Source organism: Miniopterus natalensis, chromosome 6 (genome assembly GCF_054644295.1).
Source record: "Miniopterus natalensis isolate mMinNat1 chromosome 6, mMinNat1.hap1, whole genome shotgun sequence".
In the NCBI taxonomy this organism is placed as follows: domain Eukaryota; kingdom Metazoa; phylum Chordata; class Mammalia; order Chiroptera; family Miniopteridae; genus Miniopterus; species Miniopterus natalensis.
In genome coordinates, this window is record NC_142086.1 from 46,161,904 (window position 1) to 46,181,472 (window position 19,569).

Consider the following 19,569-nt stretch of genomic DNA (forward strand, 5'->3'; position numbering starts at 1 on the left):
TTGAGAACAAATTAAGAGCGACTCTGCCTGTGTTTGCCTTGTGCCCTCAGAGACAGCAGGAAATCCCTCAGGGAGTAAAGAGAGTACCATGCCTGCTTCCCTGTTCCCCCTACATTGGGGCTGGAGATTCCTTTTATGCAGCAGAGGGTCTCAATACCTTGACCGGTGCAGACCCACCTGGCCTCACAGCCCATGGGGAAGATACATCTCACTCTTCAGAAGATGGATTCAAACATGGGATGTCATCAGACCCTTTGTGGCCTTGTATGACACCCCTTTATATTTTGATAAGCAATGATTTATTATAGCATTAGTACTTAGGCACCCCCCCCCCCCCCCCCCCCCCCCCCGGTAACAGGAATGGCACATTTCAGAATAGAATGGCATCCTGGGAAAGGCCACCTGAGTGGCTTCTGCAGTCACTGCCTAAATCTTTAATATTCCCTGGGGTGGGGATGTCACTTCACTAATAAATTATCCGTGGATACTGGGTAAAGCTTAACAAGTCAGAGCAGTCACAAACACTGTGGAATGGGAAGGACTGCACCCGTGCACGGGGTTCTAAGGCCCTGTACTGTCTTAGAAGGAAATACTGACCAACAGCACAACCAAGGGGCAGGTGTGGTGGAGTGACAAGAACACCTGGTGTCGGGCTAGAAGATGTAAGAATAGACATAAAACCCACTGTATAATAAAGAATTAAACCTTGCCCAAAGAGAGGCCTGGCCCTTGGCTCCTGGGAGGTAATCTCTAAGCTTTTGGAATGGCCTGCCTTTGTTTACTTGGAGGACTGGGCCACTCCAGATAGTCTAGGAACGTGATTTATGGTGAGGGCTTTGAGTTATATGGTATCCCCTAGACCTCCAGAGGGGCTGGAGACTGAGGTCAGCCATGTGGGCAGTTTACTATGTCTACATATTGGCTCTAATTTTAGTATATGTGCTGACGAAGCAAGCACTACGTTTTGGCAGTAAACCCCAAGACTCAGGTAAGCGTCCCTGGCTGGCAATAGTCCGTGACTATTATACACATCATTGCCAAGAGGAGTTAGCACTGTCCCTGACTCCATGGGGGAGAAGACAACTGAAACACCACATCTGGAAGCCTCCTGGATTCTGCCCCATGCCTCTCTTCCCTTGGCTGATTGTAACCTGGATCCATTCACTGTAATAAACCATAACCTCAGTGTAAAAGCTTTGGGAAAGATCTGTGAGTCCTACTGAATTATCAAATTTGAGGGTGGTCTGGGGATCCCCAAACTTGTAACTGGTGTCAGAAATGAGAGTGGTCTGGTGGACTGTTCCCTAACTTTGTACCTGCTCTGTGTGAGCTCAGGCAATGTCATCGACTTCCCGAGCCTCTTAGTTTACCACCTGTAAAGGTGTCTGCAGTACCTCTTACAGAAGTGAGGCACCTGTCAAATACCTGCCACAGAGCAGATGCTCGGCCGATACGGAAACAGAACTGGAAGCTAAATTCTACGCAAATAAAACCCACAGTCCTGTAAACTCCTAGAGGTTGTGGCTAACACATTAACTCTCACCCATAAAGAACTAGTAAAATTGAAATCAGAAATCGACTGATCTCAAAAACTTGTTTTAATGGCAAACTTTGATTTTCCAGACACCAAATCTTAGACTCAGGTAGCAGCTGAGAGGCAAAATTTACTATCTGAGCTTCATTTTCATCTCTTCTTTCTTCCTCTCTACTTTAATTTTTCTTTCTTTCTTTTTTCCCCCTGCCCTGACAAAAAGTAAGCAAAAAGGAACAGAAGAATCAAAGGCCCCTGATAATCTACGCAACGAATTATCTGCCCTGGATAATCAGGATTAACTGCTCCTCCTTTCGCATTCCCTTGAGGAAAGAGAGCATCCTCTCCATGTTCCTAAGCACAGAGAGGTCAGCAGCAGGTGGGATGGCAGGATCTTCTGGGGCTTTCCTCTTCACCAACAGCTTTTATAGGTTCATGTCATCTACATGTCTGTGACTGTCAGTTTGCACATGGAAAAGAAATGCCAGGCCATGGATAAAGGCTGCACATGAGGGCACGTTCCAAGAACCGCTCCTACTGGGAACCACTGCTTCTCAACATCTCCCTTCTACTTCCGAGAGGCCTTTTATTTTACCATGAAGTTTTCCTTCCAAATGAAACAGAAATGAACAGACTGAGAGATATAACTGATCCCCGGGAGGTTCCCAATTCTGAACAAAATCTGTTCTGGAAAACAAAGGACTGGAAGGAAGACGCCCTTCAGAAACTTACTGTCTGGGTGATCTCATTTTCAACTTCGTGTAGGTCTGAATGTTTCTCCGTGGTGGTATTAAGAGACATTTTCTTTAATTTAAACTCTGTCACGAAGGTTCTAACTGAAAATAAAAACATAACCTATTAGGCTACATGGCAAGTTGACCTACACAAGGCTGTGTTTGTAAATTTATGGGGCATCCAGCTTCACTCCACCTCAAAGGACCATCTATCTCTGTGCATTTCTTCCTCCTTGAGGATGGAGACCACCTCTCCCTTTCCAGGCTCCTCTCTAGGAAAGTGAGCATCCAGGGAGCTGAGCTGAAGGCTCAGACTGAGACAGCCTTTTGTGAGGGACTTCAAGGAGCCTTTTGTGTATGTGGGGGGTTGGGGGAGGGGCTGCTGAAAGGAGCCTCCTTGATGTCTCCCTAATGGTCTTCCCATAATACATGCCCAATAAGGCTGTGACGAAAAAGAAAGGTGAGCTGGCCTAAACAACATAATCCCAGCAGGGAGACGTGGGGCCAGACACAAAAGTGCTCATCAGGCCCTGTAACACTTTAGAGAGGAAAGCTCTGGCCCTCTGGGTCTTTCACCAAGTTGACAAGCCCTCGCCTTCAAGGGCACGCTTTGGTTTTCTCTTCTCACTAGAGTTACCCCTGTCAACCCCTATTCCTCTTTCTCAGAGGAAATGCCCATTTTATCCTGATAAAAGAAGCTGCCAGAAGTCAGTAACTTCCCAAGGTCGCACAGCTCCCAAGGGCCAAAATGAACATTTAATGTCATGTGTGCCCATCTTCCAAGTTCTTCTACACCCTCAGCCCCTTGAGGAATCTGGTATTCTAAGGACAACCAAGGGGCTACAGAGAAAGGTTCCAAACCTCCAGGGGGTTGCCAGACTCCATGATTATAAGTCACGTAATGAAACAACCCATATTCAAGACAATGTTGGATTCAGACATGAAAGAAAGCAGCCCCGTTTTCAAGGCCCGTTTCACTCATAAAATAAAATTCTAGTTAACATCAATTAGTGCTGACTGGGCCTGAGGGGAATGGAGCTCAGGCAGGCAACCAAAAATTAGTACAGCCTGCTGTATATCTGGCTCTTATCTTCCTTTATATTAAATTCTTATCTTCCCTTCTGAACAGGAAAAAAAATAATAACCCGAAACACAGAAACCCCTGAAGCTGCTCTTTCACAGAAAGCGCGCTTGCTGAATTCAGAAAAAGGCCTGCGAATGAGCCAGGGAAAACATTTAACATCTTATACTTACTGTCTAAAGCCCTGAATCCTTATTTAACATCTTTTTGCTTGTTCTACAGTTCAGCGAAGCCAGCTGCTTAGGACTCTTTTTGAGCAGCAGGGAGCTCTTTGAAAACATTCTTGGCCGAATGAAAGCATTTCAGCATGCTCTAATTTGCATGTCCCTCTGATGTTTATGAACAATGAAGTTAAATGACTTGAAAAGGGAAAGATGATTGTTAACACAATAGACCCGCTCTCCTCCCAGTACTGGTGCCCCCGGACACTCCCGCACCATCATCCCACTCCTTCATCCTCACATCTCACAGGTCCAGGTTTATACCCAGACACTCCGCAGAGAAATATACAGGCTCCAAATGCCGAGTACACAGATCTCTCCTGTGGCCTCTAACTTTCAGTGTGAATGTGAAGGTGGCATCACGCAGTGTCCTCCCAACCCCTGCACCCTCCCGGGCACACAGACATCTTCAAGTCTGCAGTTACCTCACCTGGCTTTAAGGCAATTTCTTACTTCAGATGTAATCGTTGAGTTACACAGGTTATTGAAGTGATTTTTTAAAAGATCCATAATTATTACTTTGTATTCAGAGTAGTTTATTATTCTCATTGCTTTCAATTCTGGTCCAAGCGGCCCAAGAGATTAGACTAATGTTAAATGATGCCTCCCATCTGGAGAACTCTACCATTTTCTTTTTAAAAATTTTTTATAAGTTTATTTGAGTCAAACTGACAACCTATGCCAGGGAGGGTTCCTGAATGCTATCATTTCCAAAGCTTGCTCAAATACATTATTTTCTTTGATTTTCACAATAACCCTGAGTGGGAAGCAGACCAGGGGGTAATCTGATTTTACAGGTGAGGAAAGTGAGACTCAAGGATCATGTGCTGTGGGTGGTGGCCCTGGGGCTGGCAGTCAGGCATCTGAGCTCCTGGACAGGTGGATTTTGCACATTGCTTCAGAACAAAATCATTTCCATCTTCTCTATTCTTAAACCCAAAACTCCTGGCTTATTTCTTACAGGGTGCAGCTAATGGAATAGTTACCCCAAAGCAAATAAACTATGAGAATAAGAGGAATTCTTAATTTTGACTGATATCTATCTATACTACTACGTTTTCATTTCTTTAAATAATGCTTTGACTTGATCTTTGTATTTTAAACAATTTTCAAAATTCTACCATTATTTTAATAGGGTAGCAACTGTTGAAATAAATTTCTAGGCCCAAGATGGAGCTGCCCCTGTCTGGGGTGCCATGTAAGCAAACAGAACTTTCCTATAAATGCTCTGCTGTATCCAGCCAGCCAAACCCCACATGCCAAATCTACCCTGGACTCCACACTTGTTTCCTTGTGCCTTGATCTCTCTAAATAAGGTAAGATAAGGCACGCAACCCCAGCCAGTCACAGACTGTCTCTACAGTTCCGCTTCAAACCCTCTATAAAACCCGCACTTGCCCACCCCCCGCAGGAGAGGGCTCCCCCACTTGTGAGGAGGCCCTGCGCTCCCCTCCACGGGTTGTTTTTCTTGAATCAAGGATGTCAAGCTCGTTACTAAATTGTTTTAGAGTTGTCATTTGACACAACCTTCTAAAACATCTGACGATTCCCTTCAGCCTATAGGCAACAAGAGTTTATGCAAATGATATTTTCAAAACACAAAGACATTTGTTCTCTCAAAATGCTATCTACTGAGTCCTTTCCATATGTTAAGTATCACACTGGGCGATTTAAGATGATTCAAGGATGAGTCACTTTACCTGCCAGCTTCCTTATCGAGCTTAGATAATAACTCTAAGTTCTTCGCTTCTAATTTCTTCATTATGTGTTGAACTCGGGACTCCAACACAGGGTTACACACTGTGTGCAAGAAAGCTCTTACAATGGACAAATCACTGTGTGCTAGGAGGAACTGTGGGCTGGAACCCGGCCTCCAATCTAGCAGTTGTATACGCCTGGTCGCTTAGCACCTCATCCGGGCCTTAGTGTCCCCGTGGGTTGTTTACGTCTTAATCTTACAGTGGTGATTATATCTAAACTCAACCAGCTTCATGAATCTTATCAAATTAGGAAACAACATATGACAAATTGAACAGTACAATGACAGCAATAGCTTTGTAAAAATATTTCTGCCTGTGGACAAGAACATGAAGATTGTTTTTAAAAATGAAAAGAATGTGTGAATTTGGTAAGGACAGTCAGGGGTTTTCTCTTTTTCTTTCTCCCTAAAATGTATTGTTTTAAACTATGTGGTTAGAATATCCTTTGATATATACATATTTTTTCCTAACTGCAGGGTGGAATGGTTAAGCAAACAGTGTTATGCACAAATGATGGCACAGTTATACAATCATTAAGAAGCCTGCATAATATTTTTAATAAAATGGGAAAATGTTTATGATGTAGTTTGTATAGATACCATATGATTTCAACTATGTAAAAATATAACGCACACTAAAAGAGTTTCATATAAGGTGCTATATTTCTAAGTGGTGGCATAAGAGGCAGCATCCGCCAATTCTTTCTCTATTCCTTGAAGTTAGACCTTGGGCAAATATTGGTTTTGATTAGGAAGAAAAACAATGTTACTTTTTGTATTACTTTGCAAAATATATTGTGGTGTAGAAAGAATTCCAAGATAGACAAACTTTCTTACCCAAATTGCATATTCCTTTTTCCAGCTGGTACCCAACTGGGCATCTGCAGGTAAAGGATCCCTGAGTATTGTTGCACATGGCCAGGGGTGGGCACGGGTTCGAGAGGCATTCATTCACATCTGCAGAGGACAGAACACAGGCCATACTGACTGTATCAGACAGCAAAACCATAACCCAGTGCGGTAAGCACTTACGAAGGGCCAAATGGCACTAGGTGTAGTGGGGCCCAGAGACGAGTAGGACACTACCCTTGTTCTCAAGGGGCTACCAGTCTATTAAGGATGGAGGCAGCCATGTATACAGCTAACTATGGACACAAGGCAGGAGCACAGAGAAAGTAGCAGATTTTAATGGAGGAGAGGATTAAGACTGTTTCAATCTGTAATAGCGTCAACAATAAAAATACAGGAAAAGGCTGTTTCAAATAATATCTGGACCAAGACTAGAAGAACTTTAATAAGCAGACGTAAGTGGGGGGCAGGCGGGATTCTAGGCTGAGGCACCAGCACAGTGAAGGCCAGGACGGGAAAGCAGAGGGGTCTTGGGGGAGCTGTGGGTGGCCCAGTGTGGCAGGAGTGGAGGGAGCCCACAAAATGAAGCCAGATCGTGGCAACTCGTCAGCCTCACTGCCTGACATTATTCTGCAGACAACAATGAGCATGCTAACTCTCAAGTAAGCAGGGCATTAATTTAAAAATCTTTCTCCCCTGCATTTTGGAGAAAAGGGAGTTTGCTGCCTATCTCGAGGTGCATATTGTCCTGTAGACGACTGGAGATGACTTTTCCTCTTACCCACGCTGCAGTCATCCCCTTGCCAGGAAGGCGAGCACACGCATCGATACCCACGGCGGGTGGGGTCCACAAGGCATTTCCCATCGTGAAGACAAGGGTTAGGGGCACAGCTGTTCACTAAAAACACATTCCAGGAATAAAGCAGTTAACCACACGCGAAATGTAAAGGCAGCTCAAGGTAAATATTTAATTCTCCTGGCTAATATTTGATTCTCGCTTATTTCTGTTTACTTGCCCTGAAAGGCCGCACTACCCAACGGAATGGACTCCCGAGAGGGGCAGCAGAGAGGCGGTGGGCCTGGATTCCGGTGCTTGCTGGTGGAATGACACAGCGTCAGACAGCTGGGTCCCTGAGTGCAAGAACTGGTTCAAATCCAAACGCTGCCCATAGATCACTCCGCTCAGGATGGACAATTATACTGACTTTGTGACACTTAGGAAATTCTACTTGAATTGATGCCCAGTTAAGACACCTATTAAGCAGAAAAGGATCCCCGATTAACCATCCTCCTGCTGCAAGATTTCCCTTTATCTGAAAATCTCAGAATGTAACAGTACGTGGGCCTCCACATGTTGGGCAATCATTCAGAAAACTCACTGGAGGTGAGCACTACAACGCCTTCTCTTTACATACATAACGAGGAGCCCCATAGGATTCACCTGGGCCTCGGTGATGTACCGGTTTCAGCGTCATCTCGGACTCCCAGCTCCCAAGGGCAGTGACCACAGCGCTCTATTTCAGCCTGTGTAACCCGCCTTGTCACGCTCCAGTTACGCAACAACTGCCTAGTAAAGGTTTCTGACACATACTGAGAAAAGCCGAAGCCCACAAAATAACTGCAGCGTCTCCAAGGAGAAAATCGGTGGTAGAAGGACCAAAAGTCAAGGGTTCTAACTCCAAAAGAATAACCCTGAAAACCAATGGGCTAAACCTGAAGATGGTGCTCCTACTCCTCACTGCTGCTTTAATATACCTAATCCAGCCGTCTAGGCACAGCAGCTATATATCCAAACACCGAACCCAGGGATCCTGCCGCATGATATATTACCAGCCAGTCACGACGTTCCTAATACCCGCTCACAGTGACCAGTGCAATGGCCGTCATCAGCTTGAAGGGAGCTTTGTATATCTGGCCGCTGGAAATGAAGCCCTGTGAAGTCTGAAGCAGGGACCCCACACTTCTCAGGTGAAGGACCCAGCTTTCAATTTCCCAGAGGTGCTGGGATCACTGGTACAAAGGGGCACTGACGCATCTGGCACTGTGGGGCTGGCGGGGCAGAAATATGGCCCCCCATCCGCCAGCCTGCTGATGGCTGACGAGGCGGAACTCTGCCACTAACTGAGCTCCCTACTCCAGTCGCGATAAAGCATTTCTCGTCTTTTCTTTTTCCTTAAGATGTGAGTCTCCGCTGCACCCCATAACCACCAGCGTTTTTCCTTTCCTGGGTCTGGACAAGCTAAATGTACCAATTCAAACACGACATCAAAAGACAGATGGTCTCATTTCCACCTCTCCTTACATGATAAAGAACCACGTGTGTGCCAGGAACGCCAGCGTGGGCTTAAAGATAACCTCAGGCACAGTGCAGCCGCTATGGGGAAAGATTAGTTCATCGTCTCCCGATTGAACATGACCACCTATCCCCCCCGCACCCCATGTTTATCAACTAGCAACATAATCTGAGGGAGACAAAGGGGCCTGGGCTTCCCCTGGACCAAGAAAGCCTCTCTGGTGACTGTGGAGCCGCCTGACTGACCCAGAAACTTGGGGCCCTGGTCTGGGAGCAGTCACCTACTCACTCCATGTCCCAGCCAGGCCACCTGAATCTTCTGTACCCTCCTGTCCTATGTTGCCGCCCACTCTGGCCACGGAGGAGTTAAAGGCATGCATGAAAAGCTCTTGCAATTATGGGGCATTACAGGCTACAATTACACCATCTACTGATGTCACACACAGCCAATGGCATCCTCTCCCCTCTCTTCGAGAAGAATTATGTAACTCAGGGGTGAGGAAAGTAGGTCCACCGTGACATTATTTTATGCTTTAAGTGCTTCTACGGGAAACATTTCAGATCATCAAACACACACTGCACTCCTGCAGGTACCAACCACTGGCCCACATACACACGAACCCCCGCCCCAGCAGCTTTCAGGATGCCTGTGAGACTGCACTCTACCTGGGGCTGGAGACGACGACGTCGTGGGTGACCGTGTGCTGCTCTGAGCGCGGAAGGCGGTAGGTTTGGGAGTCAGCACTTCAGCCGGAGAAACGTGTGAGCCTTGGGGAGGAGATGTTCTGGGGAAATGTGAAGCTGGGCTGGACTCTTCTGAAACGCCAGGCCCCGTGGTCAATAATTCTGCTGATGTGGGTGCACTGGTCAGGGGGCTTAACTGGGTGGTATTATCTATATGAACTTGGTTTCTTTTTGTGGTAACAACTTCTGTTGAGATTCGTGGCACCAGAATTTCAGGAGTGGTCGTCAGGAACTGTTTTCCAGCCGTAGTCTGGACTGCGGTGGGGCCAGCCGTCAGAGTCGCTGTGCTTGACGTGGGGCTGGGAGTGGGCGCAGGGGGATGGGAGGCCTTGAGAGTGGTGGCTGTCAAAGCTGGAGGCGTCTGGGCTAAGCCGGTGGTTGTGGCTGGAAGGGTCTGCTCAGTGGAGGATTCTGTTAAGGCAGGGGACACACGGATCCCCGAAGCAGGGCTCACAGTTGCAGCTTTGGTGACCTCTGTAGGCGGAGACTCCCGGCTCAGTGGCTTTGATTCCGTGACCATTTTTTCATGGTGTGGGCTGCTCTGGTCCTTAGGATCTGCTGTCTGACTGCCGGGGAGCATCACCACAGACGATGCCACTGTCGACATCCGGACTGCTGTCACAGGAGTGCCCCCTGCCCGGGGCAGGACCAAGGTAGAAGATGAAGGTGGTAGGGTTGTCTGGGTCAGGGACAGTGAGGCAGGGGTAGAGGCTGTCAGGGATATGGGCGAAGGTGGTGGCGAGGAGGGCAAAGGTGTGGGCGCTTCAGGGGTGGCCTCCAAGGGAGGAGCGGAGGCCCTGGGGGATAAGTTTGAGGAGAACGGCTGGTGGGACTGTGACACTGAGGGCAGGGGCAAAGGGGGCCCTGACGAAGAAGATGAGCCACCGACCGATCCGGCATGCGCGTCCAGGAGACCCAAGGTGCCTGACATTTTAGCGGTGGGTGTGTAGGGTGGCTGGCTGGCTGTACGCAGACCCAGCGGCTCCGTGGGAGACTGGGCATACACCCCTCCGTAGGATGAGGCGTTACTTCCTTCAGTCTGAACCTGAGAAGGGGAAGGGTAGTCTGAACGTGGGGAGCCTGAGACCTTCACAGAAGAGGTCGAACTCTCTCTCGTCTCTGAAGATGAGCTGTTGTCCGTGATGGACAGCAGTGCTCGCTCTCCTTTGGTGAAAGTAGACAAGACATAGGTGTGGTCCGTGTGGTCGCTGGAAGTCCTCTGCTCAGTACCTGTGCCAGTCACTTGATTGTGGCTAAGTCCAGTGACTGCAAAGGGAAAAACCAAAGTTAGACCAACGAAGCAAATAAGCAGTCTCCTGAGCACACACTGTGAGCAGACTGCCGGTGCCCTATCCACGAACGCCGAACGCCGGCGGGAGAGACGCTTCCTCCGGAGCCGTGGTGTCCAACGGGGAGCTCTCGGGCGGGGGGGGGGGGCGACCCCGACAGCGTGGAAGGCAGGCAGGGTCCGCGTCTGCCGCGCAGGTTTACCTCCTGCGAGCAGTGCAGTCATGGCAATGGAATGGTAATAAAAGAGAAGTGAGGCCAGGGGCCAAAGAATGGGGGGGGATCCGAATTCCTTCCACACGCCTTTTTTGATAAAAGCAAATTGGTATCTTGAAAGCTCTTAAGACCCCAAATAGAACAATTGTTACGCCTAAATGGAAAAAGGAAAAGCCTCCCAACTTTCCATTCTGAATGAGATATTTCTTTCCCAGGAGATTGACCTTAGCCACAAAGTGACTGTTCTCTTTCATTTAAGCCTCCTGGCAGACACCACTGGCAACCGCCTTAGGTGAGCGAAGGGGCGGGGAGGAGGGGAAGGGAGGTGAGAGAACCCAGAAAGTTCTCTTCATAAAGAGCTTGTAAGGTACTTGGGGTGGACCGCGAGCTTCATCATTCTGGGGCCCTGAGCAAACTGAGAGACGAACTGAGAGAGTGTGGAAAGAGATCCTGCTCAGCACCTCCGACAGCCTCACCAGTCGTGGTCATGTTCCCACGCGGAGTGGCGCTCTCTGCTTCTCGGGGCGCTGCCTCAGAGTGCCCCTCGGCCCCCGAAGTCGTGCTCCCATTGGTGACTGATCGCAGCGTGCGCTCTCCGTTTCCAGCGACAGTAGCTGAAGTGTGCGGGCTGTGAGCACGGGCTCCTGATGTCCTGTGGGACCCCTCGTGGGTGTCGGCACTGACGCCCAGCTCAGGACTATCTTCAGTGGCTACAGGAAGATTGAAAAGGGAAAGACAAGTACCATATGATTTCATTCATATATGGAATCTAATAAACAAAATGAAATAACAAGCAAAATAGAGACAGACTCATAATACAGAGCAGGCTGACAGCTCGGGGGGGGGGGATTTAGCAAAAATGGAAAAAAAGAGAAAAATTCATAAACATGGACTGTGGTGATTACCAGGAGGAGGGGGGAGTGGGGAGAGGTAGAGGAAGGTAGAGGAGGAATAAATGGTGATGGAACGAGACTTGACTTGGCTTGGTGAACACACAATACAGTGTACAGGTGATGTGTTGTGGAATCGTGCACCTGAAACCTGTATAGTTTGTTAACCAGTGTCACCCCAGTGAATTCAATAAAAAGGAAAATCTAAAAAAGAAGATTGAAAAGGGATGACCGGCCAATTCGGGGGTGGAGGGGAGACCACGGTATGGACTTGAGTCTCAGGAACAAGCCTCGCTTCCTGGACTATGGGAGTCCGAGAGCCTCCCTGTGCTCTCTCAGGGTCTCTATCTGAGAAAACCAAGCGTGTGGTGTTCCCGCAGACGCCTGCCAGTGGCGGAAACCTCAGGACGCACTGCGGATCAGCGTGTTCAGCTGACTTGGATTTATGGGAAGGTTTATTGCTTAAGTGAACACGATCAATACTGTATTTCTGCTCGGCGATACATAATAAATAGAGTTTATGTCAGGGAATTGGTGGTGGCCGCAGGGAAGGTGAACAATGGGCAAAAGACTAACAGCCCTACTGGGGCTTTACACTTTCTGACAAGATCAAGCAGGGGGGCCCATGTTACTCCAAAGGCTCTCACCTCCTGGTAGGGCAGCAATGCATGAACTGAAACAGGACCTTTCATTCTTTGCCCTTACACATCCGTGAGAAATGGCACTGCGATCAGAGGTTAAAGGTGTGCTTGGTTTGTGTGTGGGTTTAAACGTATTTGTTTTATTTTCTTGGTGGCGATGGGATAGGGACAGGTGACACATGAATAGATATCCTTTCTTGGGTATGGAAGTGGGGTCCAATTTTTCTTGGCCTAAATCCGTCACAACCTGGCTCTATAAAAAAACAAGTTCTTGTCCCGGTTCTTACTCCTATTCGCAGACCAGGCTAGCTCTTGATGCCCCATGGACACACCTCGAAGGAAAATGGAGGTAAAGCTGAGGGTTAGGTAAGCTCACTTCATGAGAGGTCTGCATTCACTGACAGACAGGAATGAGAGGAGGCCGGGATACAGTGACCTGGAGCAGCACTGAGAAGCCAGGAACCAGGGAAAGAGGTTACTTGACTCAGGCTGAAGGGCTGAAGAGATCCATGGAAGACCCACCAGGGGAGGCTTCAGAGCTGAGCGGATCTGAGCACAAGTTCCCTAGGCAAAGGGAACGAGGCCTGGGATGAGGAGACCGTAGAGGCTCTGTTAGACAAAATTTAGGCAAACAACCCCTCAGGCTAACAGACTTAACTTGGTGGAGCGTCATGACCTGGAACAGAGGGGTTGCATTGGAATCCAGAGAGGAACAGCTCAAGAACTCTGGAAGGCTGGCTGGCAGAGTCAGCTTTGGGCGATCAGAGGAAACAAGATAAAGCACTGTGTCAGCCCACAGTGGGGTGGTTTCAGGAACAAGGCTCTTCTGTATCCAACACTCTATAACCCAACCCCAAGACCCGCTCATATTTTCTACTAGAACCAGCTGAGCATTAACTGCAGCGTGAAGGGCACTGAAAGGAAGGGAAAAGGAAAGGCTAAGGAACCTAAGCTCCTGGTTCGAAGGGTAACAAGCCTGAGCCCCACAACTGTGAGGGTGGAAAATGGTTCTTTTTGTTTAGGAGATAGATAATGCGTTTTCCATGCACAGACTTAAACGAACAAGATAACTCCACCCATACATGTGGTATTCTTTCATGATAAGCATGTTTTTTCACATTGCATGAGTAGTAACACATGCTAATTGTCCTCATCAATTAGGGTGCTCATGTGGGGGAAATAGGGATGCTATTATTAGTGGTAGAGAGTAAGAATTTAAACCTATTATAAGTTTAAATGATAAGTTAATGCATTTTTGCTTTAGTCAGCATAAATTTACATGGATAAGGCTGCTGAAAATGGTTTTAAAAAATTACCCAAAAACATTATTAGAAAGGAACATCAAAAGAAAAGTTTTCTCAAATTGATAAATTGAACTTCATCAAAATTAAAAACTGTTATGTTGCAAATAATGCCATCGAGAAAGTGAAATGACAACCCAAAGAATGGGAGACAATGCCTGCAAATCATCTATCTGATAAGGGACTGGTAACCAGAACACACAAAGAACTCCCTTAACTAAAAAAAAAAAAAAAAAAAAAAAAAAAGGCAAATAACCTGATTTAAAGATAGCCAAAAGATCTAAATGCACATTCCCAAAGAAGATATACAAATGGCCAATGAGCACATGAAAAGATGCTCAGCTAGAAAATACAAGTCAAACCCACAATGAGATACCACAGCACACCCACCAGGATGGCAACAGTGAAAAAAAGATGGACCATAACAAGTGTTGGTAAAGTTGCTGAGAAACCGGGACCCCCAGCAGTACACTGCTGTCGGGAAGATAAAGTAGGGCAGCCACTTTGGAAACAGACTGGCGTTCTTCAAAAGGTTAAAAATAGAGTTACTATTTAACCCAGCAATCCAAGAGAACTGAAAACAGGTGTCCACACAAAAACTAGTACTGGAATGATCATAACAGTATCATTCACAATAGCCAAAAGATTTTTTTAAAAACCTACATATCCACCAATTGATAAAAAGATAAACAAAATGTGGGACATCCACACAATGGGATATTATTCAGCCATAAAAATGAATAAAGTACTGATACATGCTACAATATGGATGAATCTTGAAAACATTATGCTGAGTGAAAAACACAGAAAGCCGAATACCATGTGATTCCATGATTCCATGAAATGTGTATAACAGGCAAATCCATAGAGGCAAAAAGTAAATTCGTGGTTGCCAGAGGCTGAAAGGAGGGGAGAATAGGGAATGACTTCTGGCACCGGGTTCCTTTTAGATAGGTGGTTACACAACTTTGTGCATATACTAAAAACCACTGAATTGTACACTTTGAATGAGAGAATTGTATAGAATGTAAATTACATCTTAATAAAGCTATTATAAAAAGAGAGTTTCTCTTGATGAATGCCTGGACTTGGGGTGAACAACTTTCCAGAGCTATGGGACTGAGGCAGGTACAGGGGGGCGGGGTGGGCTATAGGGGGTGGAAGGACATGGACAGAGAGGCCCCTGAGCTCTGTGTGGGAGGGGCAGGTGGCAACGGCAACTCTGTGGAGATGTCCCAGAAAAAATTTAGGGGCACAGAGGTATATCTGTACCCACCAGCTAGAAGAACGGCCGGGATTACTGAAACCAGAGGGGCCTATGGCGCTGCTTCACTAACGCGTGCCTTCCCTGCTGCGGGCCACAGGCCTGGCAGCACCCGCCCCTCCGCGGCCCAGGCTGAGCGGGGAAACTCACTGGAGCGTTGGCCGCGCGGTGCTGAGGACTCCAGGCTTTCTGAGGAGGAGGAGGAGGAGGGCGAGGACTCGGTGCCCGGCTCGGAGCGCCTCCTCTCCCCCAGCGCTGTGTCACTTCCTCCAGGCCGTGGGGCAGAGGCTGAGAGCCGGGTCAAAGCGGAGGAGTTCACAGCTGCAGGGTAGGAAGCAGAGCTTCCCGGCACATCTTCAGCCGTCTTGCTGCTGGTCAAGCCCCAGCGCGCGGCGCTCTCTCCAGTGCTGCCCAACGGGACGGGCCCGGGCACAGTCTCAGTCTGGGACACGGGGCTCCCGGTTCCCGGGTCAGAGCTGCTGGCCCGCTGGTGTCCTTCCGAGGCTGTAAGGTGGCAGGGGGAAAAATGCCATTACACGGATGTGAAAGAGACCCCTCCACAACTGAAACGTGAGTCCTCTCTAAGGAAAGGTCCCCTTGGCAATGACCTTGCATAGAATTTATTATATGTGTAATCTGACATGCATTTTCATATTCTAAATAATTAATTCAAAACTCTTCAGTGCCAATAAGATAGCAATACTAAAAATGAACGGTGAAGAGGGGAGCTTTTAAACAGCATGTGCAAGGCAGCAGAGTAATCGAGAGGCTTGAGTACTGTGTTCTTGTTTCCCAAAAGTGATTAAGAAAGGTACGGTGTTATGTCCAATGCGGCTCAAAATGGTAGGAACCATTTTTCTAAAACAGTTCTATTATTATTCTAATTTTGATTATTAGATTATTCTAATTTTGAAGTATGAATTTGGGGAATATATTTATAGCTACATGGTTTAGTTCTAATGATATATAAAATAACTCAAACTAGTTTTAAAGAGCAGGCCAGCTCTCACTTTGGAGACGATGCTGCAGTGACAAGACGCAATCAGCAGTGAGGGCTCCGAGGCTGAGGTCTCAGCTCTGCCGAAACCCTCTGACCCTTGGTTTCGTCATCTACAAAGAAAGCAGGAGGAATGACGCCTGTTGGACAAACTTCACAATGTTTTCATAAGGATGAAAATCAACGTGTGATATACAAGAGAAAGGGGATGGTGTTATCTAAGGACATTCTTTTTCTTAGAGACTGCAAATGGTCTGGAAGCCATCCCTTAAGAGAATACAACAATTTTTATTTTTAATCTTCACCCAAGGGTATGTTTCCATTGATTTCAGAGAGAGAAGAAAGGAGAGAGAGAGGGAGAGAGAAATATTGATGTGAGAGAGAAACTTCAATCGGTTGCCTCCCATACTCGCCCTGACGAGCGATCGAACCCGGAACCTAGCTATGTGCCCTGTCAAGGAATCTAACCCGCCACCTTTTGGTGTATGCGATGATGCTCCAACTGACTGACTCGCTCAGCTAGGGCAAAAATCCAACAATTTTTAAATGTCCGTAATAGTTAGGCAAAATTGAATACTTACTTGGGAAATCATTTTGCCAAAATCCCACTGAGGCCTCGGAAGATGGAAGGCCAAATCCATTTTCTGTGGACGGCTCACTGAATTCCCCATCCCCTAGACTCCCAATTACTCTGGTGTTTCTCCTCAGTTCTGTCTCAGACGGTGAAGAATGGACTGATGCTGGAGTCGTGGCAATTTCAGAGCCATCGGAGAAACCCTCTGTCTCGTTTAGCCATCCCAGACTGACAGCTAAAGACTGAATCACCCTTGGGACACCACTGGGGAACGTGGTGGCAACCTGCACACTCTCTGTCCAACTGGCTGAAGGGCTTCGAGGAGCAGTAGAGTTGTTTAGCTCCTCCGTACTTCCAGAAGCTAAAATGAAAAAAAAAAAAAAATGCTTCAAGACTACTCACTCGGGGTGGTTTGAAAAAATCAGGGCTGTATCTAGACACAAATAACGTCTATTACATTTCGGTAAGTAAATCTAGATAACGTAGATCTGATACAGATAAACACATTTGACACACTCACCTACTCTCCCCCCCTCGCTCTAATTCTTGTAGAGCTAAGTGGGGAACCAGTGGCGTCCTTCACCAAGCTCAATGAAAAGCTTCTGCTCCAGAAAAGGAAGAGAGAATGCCTCTAGACCCTATTTGCCTTGGTTTTTAGAGAGGAAGGAAGAGGCTTATACCCTTGAATTCACCTTATAGCTTATATAGCACAGGCCATTGTGATCAAGTACAGGTTTTTGTCTGTTTTATTTTAGCAGCTGTAACCATATGTTCAAATGCTATCACAGAGGAAAACCCATACATAAAAATGAATAAAAGTGGGCCGTTCCAGGGCACCAAGCTCCCAGGTCACAGCGGAGGGCCTTGGGCTCTGCACAGCAGAAGCAACACCAGCCCCGAGCAACAATTTCCAGCCTGTTACCATCAAGGTTATTATTTCCCACCTCAGGGCCACCATAAACCTTATGATTTGAAAGACTCCGAACTGAAATGCATTTATTAAGTAACACAGTTTCTAATCAGCAGGAGACTGTCACTGTTCCCCTACTGATTTGATTTAATTCCAGCCGAAAGCAAGCAGCCTCTCTGGGCTCTGGAGGCCAGCTCTCATGTTTACACTCTCCTCCAACGGGCCCTAGGAGATCAAGGACTCCAGGCTTGGAGCAGTTTTTCTGATGAACTGATGGAAAAGGCTGGATTAATCATCAGGACCTCTCACAACTGAATTATACACCATTGTTCAAAATGCACAGTGCAGGTGGCTCGCTCATGGCTCCTCTCACACAGAACTTTCCCAAGGGCACCCTGGGTACAGACCTCCAGCGGGCACGCTGAAATCCCCACTCCAAACGGGAATGAATAGCCTGCAGGAAAGCTCTGTGAGTGGGAAGAAACATGGCAGGCAGGATCCAATCAAGAAACAAGAGTGTTATTTTTCTTTTTCAGCCAAAAATAATTAAAAGGACTCTATACCTTATAATGAAAGGTTTTAAGCTGTTAATTATGACCCAGAAAGGGAAAAAGAAAGTTCTCATTATAAATGGTTCCTTGAAGACCAGTCCTATGTGCAGTTATGACCAAAAGCACAAATAAATACTAAGTATAATTAGAAAGAGAGCACAGGAAACACAAAGGTTCCTCGTACTGGAGTACAGACCATAGAATCAACTGTGCCTAGAACACGACCGGCAGCTCCGGTCACTGGACCTTAATAAAGACAAAAGGAAGCTGCAGACGATCCATACAACTAGTAAGTAAAACAAGGGAAAAAAGAGACCCAGACACAAAATCATAATCCCAGCTCACCTAAACCCACCCCTACTTAACACAAAAACGCATTAGTATTAACAACAGGAAAGCTTACTAGAGATATACCCCAAATCCTCACTCAACCACGTAGCTTCTCAAGCTTCACTTCATTGCAGCTACCATCTAAATCCACCAAGTTACAGCCTCAGGAAACTGCATTATTTTACCGATTCAAGGTACAGTGGCTGTTATCCTGGACTCAGCCTGAATACTTGTCCAGCAAATCAACAGCCACAGAAATACAGTTATAAAAGTCACCAATGCTGACAGTCCCAAAAGGAAAGTGGCTGTATTTTCCCTGGCTCCGAGGGCTCCGTGGAACATTTGCTTCGTCAACTCATTATCAGCATTATTAAAAGCTGCCATCTACTGACCAATTACGGCATGCCAGTACTTTATATGAACCTCTACACATGGTGCCAAGTAAGTACTTTGTATACATAACCTCATTGAATCCTCTTGGTAAAGTTCTGAAGCAGTGTGAAAGCTTCCATAGAGCTGGTGCCTCTTAACAAAAAGACAAAATGTTTGGTCAAACTAATCTACGGTGACCACTTACACCACTAAGTGAGCGACTGTTAACGGCACGTAGGGGAAACAGACCATGTTTCTCATGAACAGGCCAGCTCTACTGATTAGTTAATAGTTGCCTTCCCTTGCTCATTTTACCTTTAAAGCAGCCATTCAAAATGGGAAGACCATCCATTTGGGAGCAGAAACAAGCCAAGTTCCTTGATTTTATTACAGGAGGTGGAAAGAACGACTACTCATCTGGTAAAGTATATGGGTCAGTCTCCAGTCGCAGCACAAACCCTGGAGCCTCAGGCATGCAGCAGAACGCTCAACCTTGGCTTGACTGCTACCCAGAACCTGCCAAAAATCCAGCTGAGGCAGCTGATATTTGAGAAAGATATGCTAAATCTACAATCTTCTGAGTTATTTATGCTCCCTTCCTTTACAAAGTGAAATCACCACAAAGCAATTTACCTGGACCACATTAGCTCAGCTCCTCACAGAAATACTTTCATGAGAAGAGATCCATTACTATACCCTCAGATCCAATTGAGAATCTATATAAAATACCACCTTTTAAAGAACATTAGCACAATTTCCACAGAATAGCAATTGATAGTATTTTCTATTACGATTCTCAACATTCCTTACATAAATATTCATCTTAGAATTTACTGCCCCCAGAACACGTATGCCCATGGATGGAATTGTGTGCTGACCTTATCAGACGACAATCTCATGCCCCACCCGGCTTCCCTTTGTGCCCTGGTTTCCAGGAAGCTCAGTACTAAATTTAGTGCTCGATTGTAGCTGCTCTCCCACAATTCAACATACACATATCTCTTTCCACCTTCAAAAGGGAACT

At 46.7% G+C, this 19,569-nt stretch overlaps 1 protein-coding gene across 1 annotated transcript in view; it reads right to left on the reverse strand.

Annotated features, from left to right (window-relative positions):
* Positions 1 to 19,569, reverse strand: part of HEG1 (heart development protein with EGF like domains 1) — a 77,842-nt gene that overhangs the window by 26,799 nt on the left and 31,474 nt on the right. The window contains exons 4-10 of the mRNA XM_087818193.1: positions 16,390 to 16,743; positions 14,962 to 15,315; positions 11,192 to 11,425; positions 9,135 to 10,478; positions 6,957 to 7,073; positions 6,164 to 6,283; positions 2,264 to 2,367 (exon numbers count right to left, since the gene is read on the reverse strand). Coding sequence (XP_087674319.1) covers positions 2,264 to 2,367; positions 6,164 to 6,283; positions 6,957 to 7,073; positions 9,135 to 10,478; positions 11,192 to 11,425; positions 14,962 to 15,315; positions 16,390 to 16,743 — 2,627 coding nt within the window. The remainder of the gene's footprint in view (positions 1 to 2,263; positions 2,368 to 6,163; positions 6,284 to 6,956; positions 7,074 to 9,134; positions 10,479 to 11,191; positions 11,426 to 14,961; positions 15,316 to 16,389; positions 16,744 to 19,569) is intronic.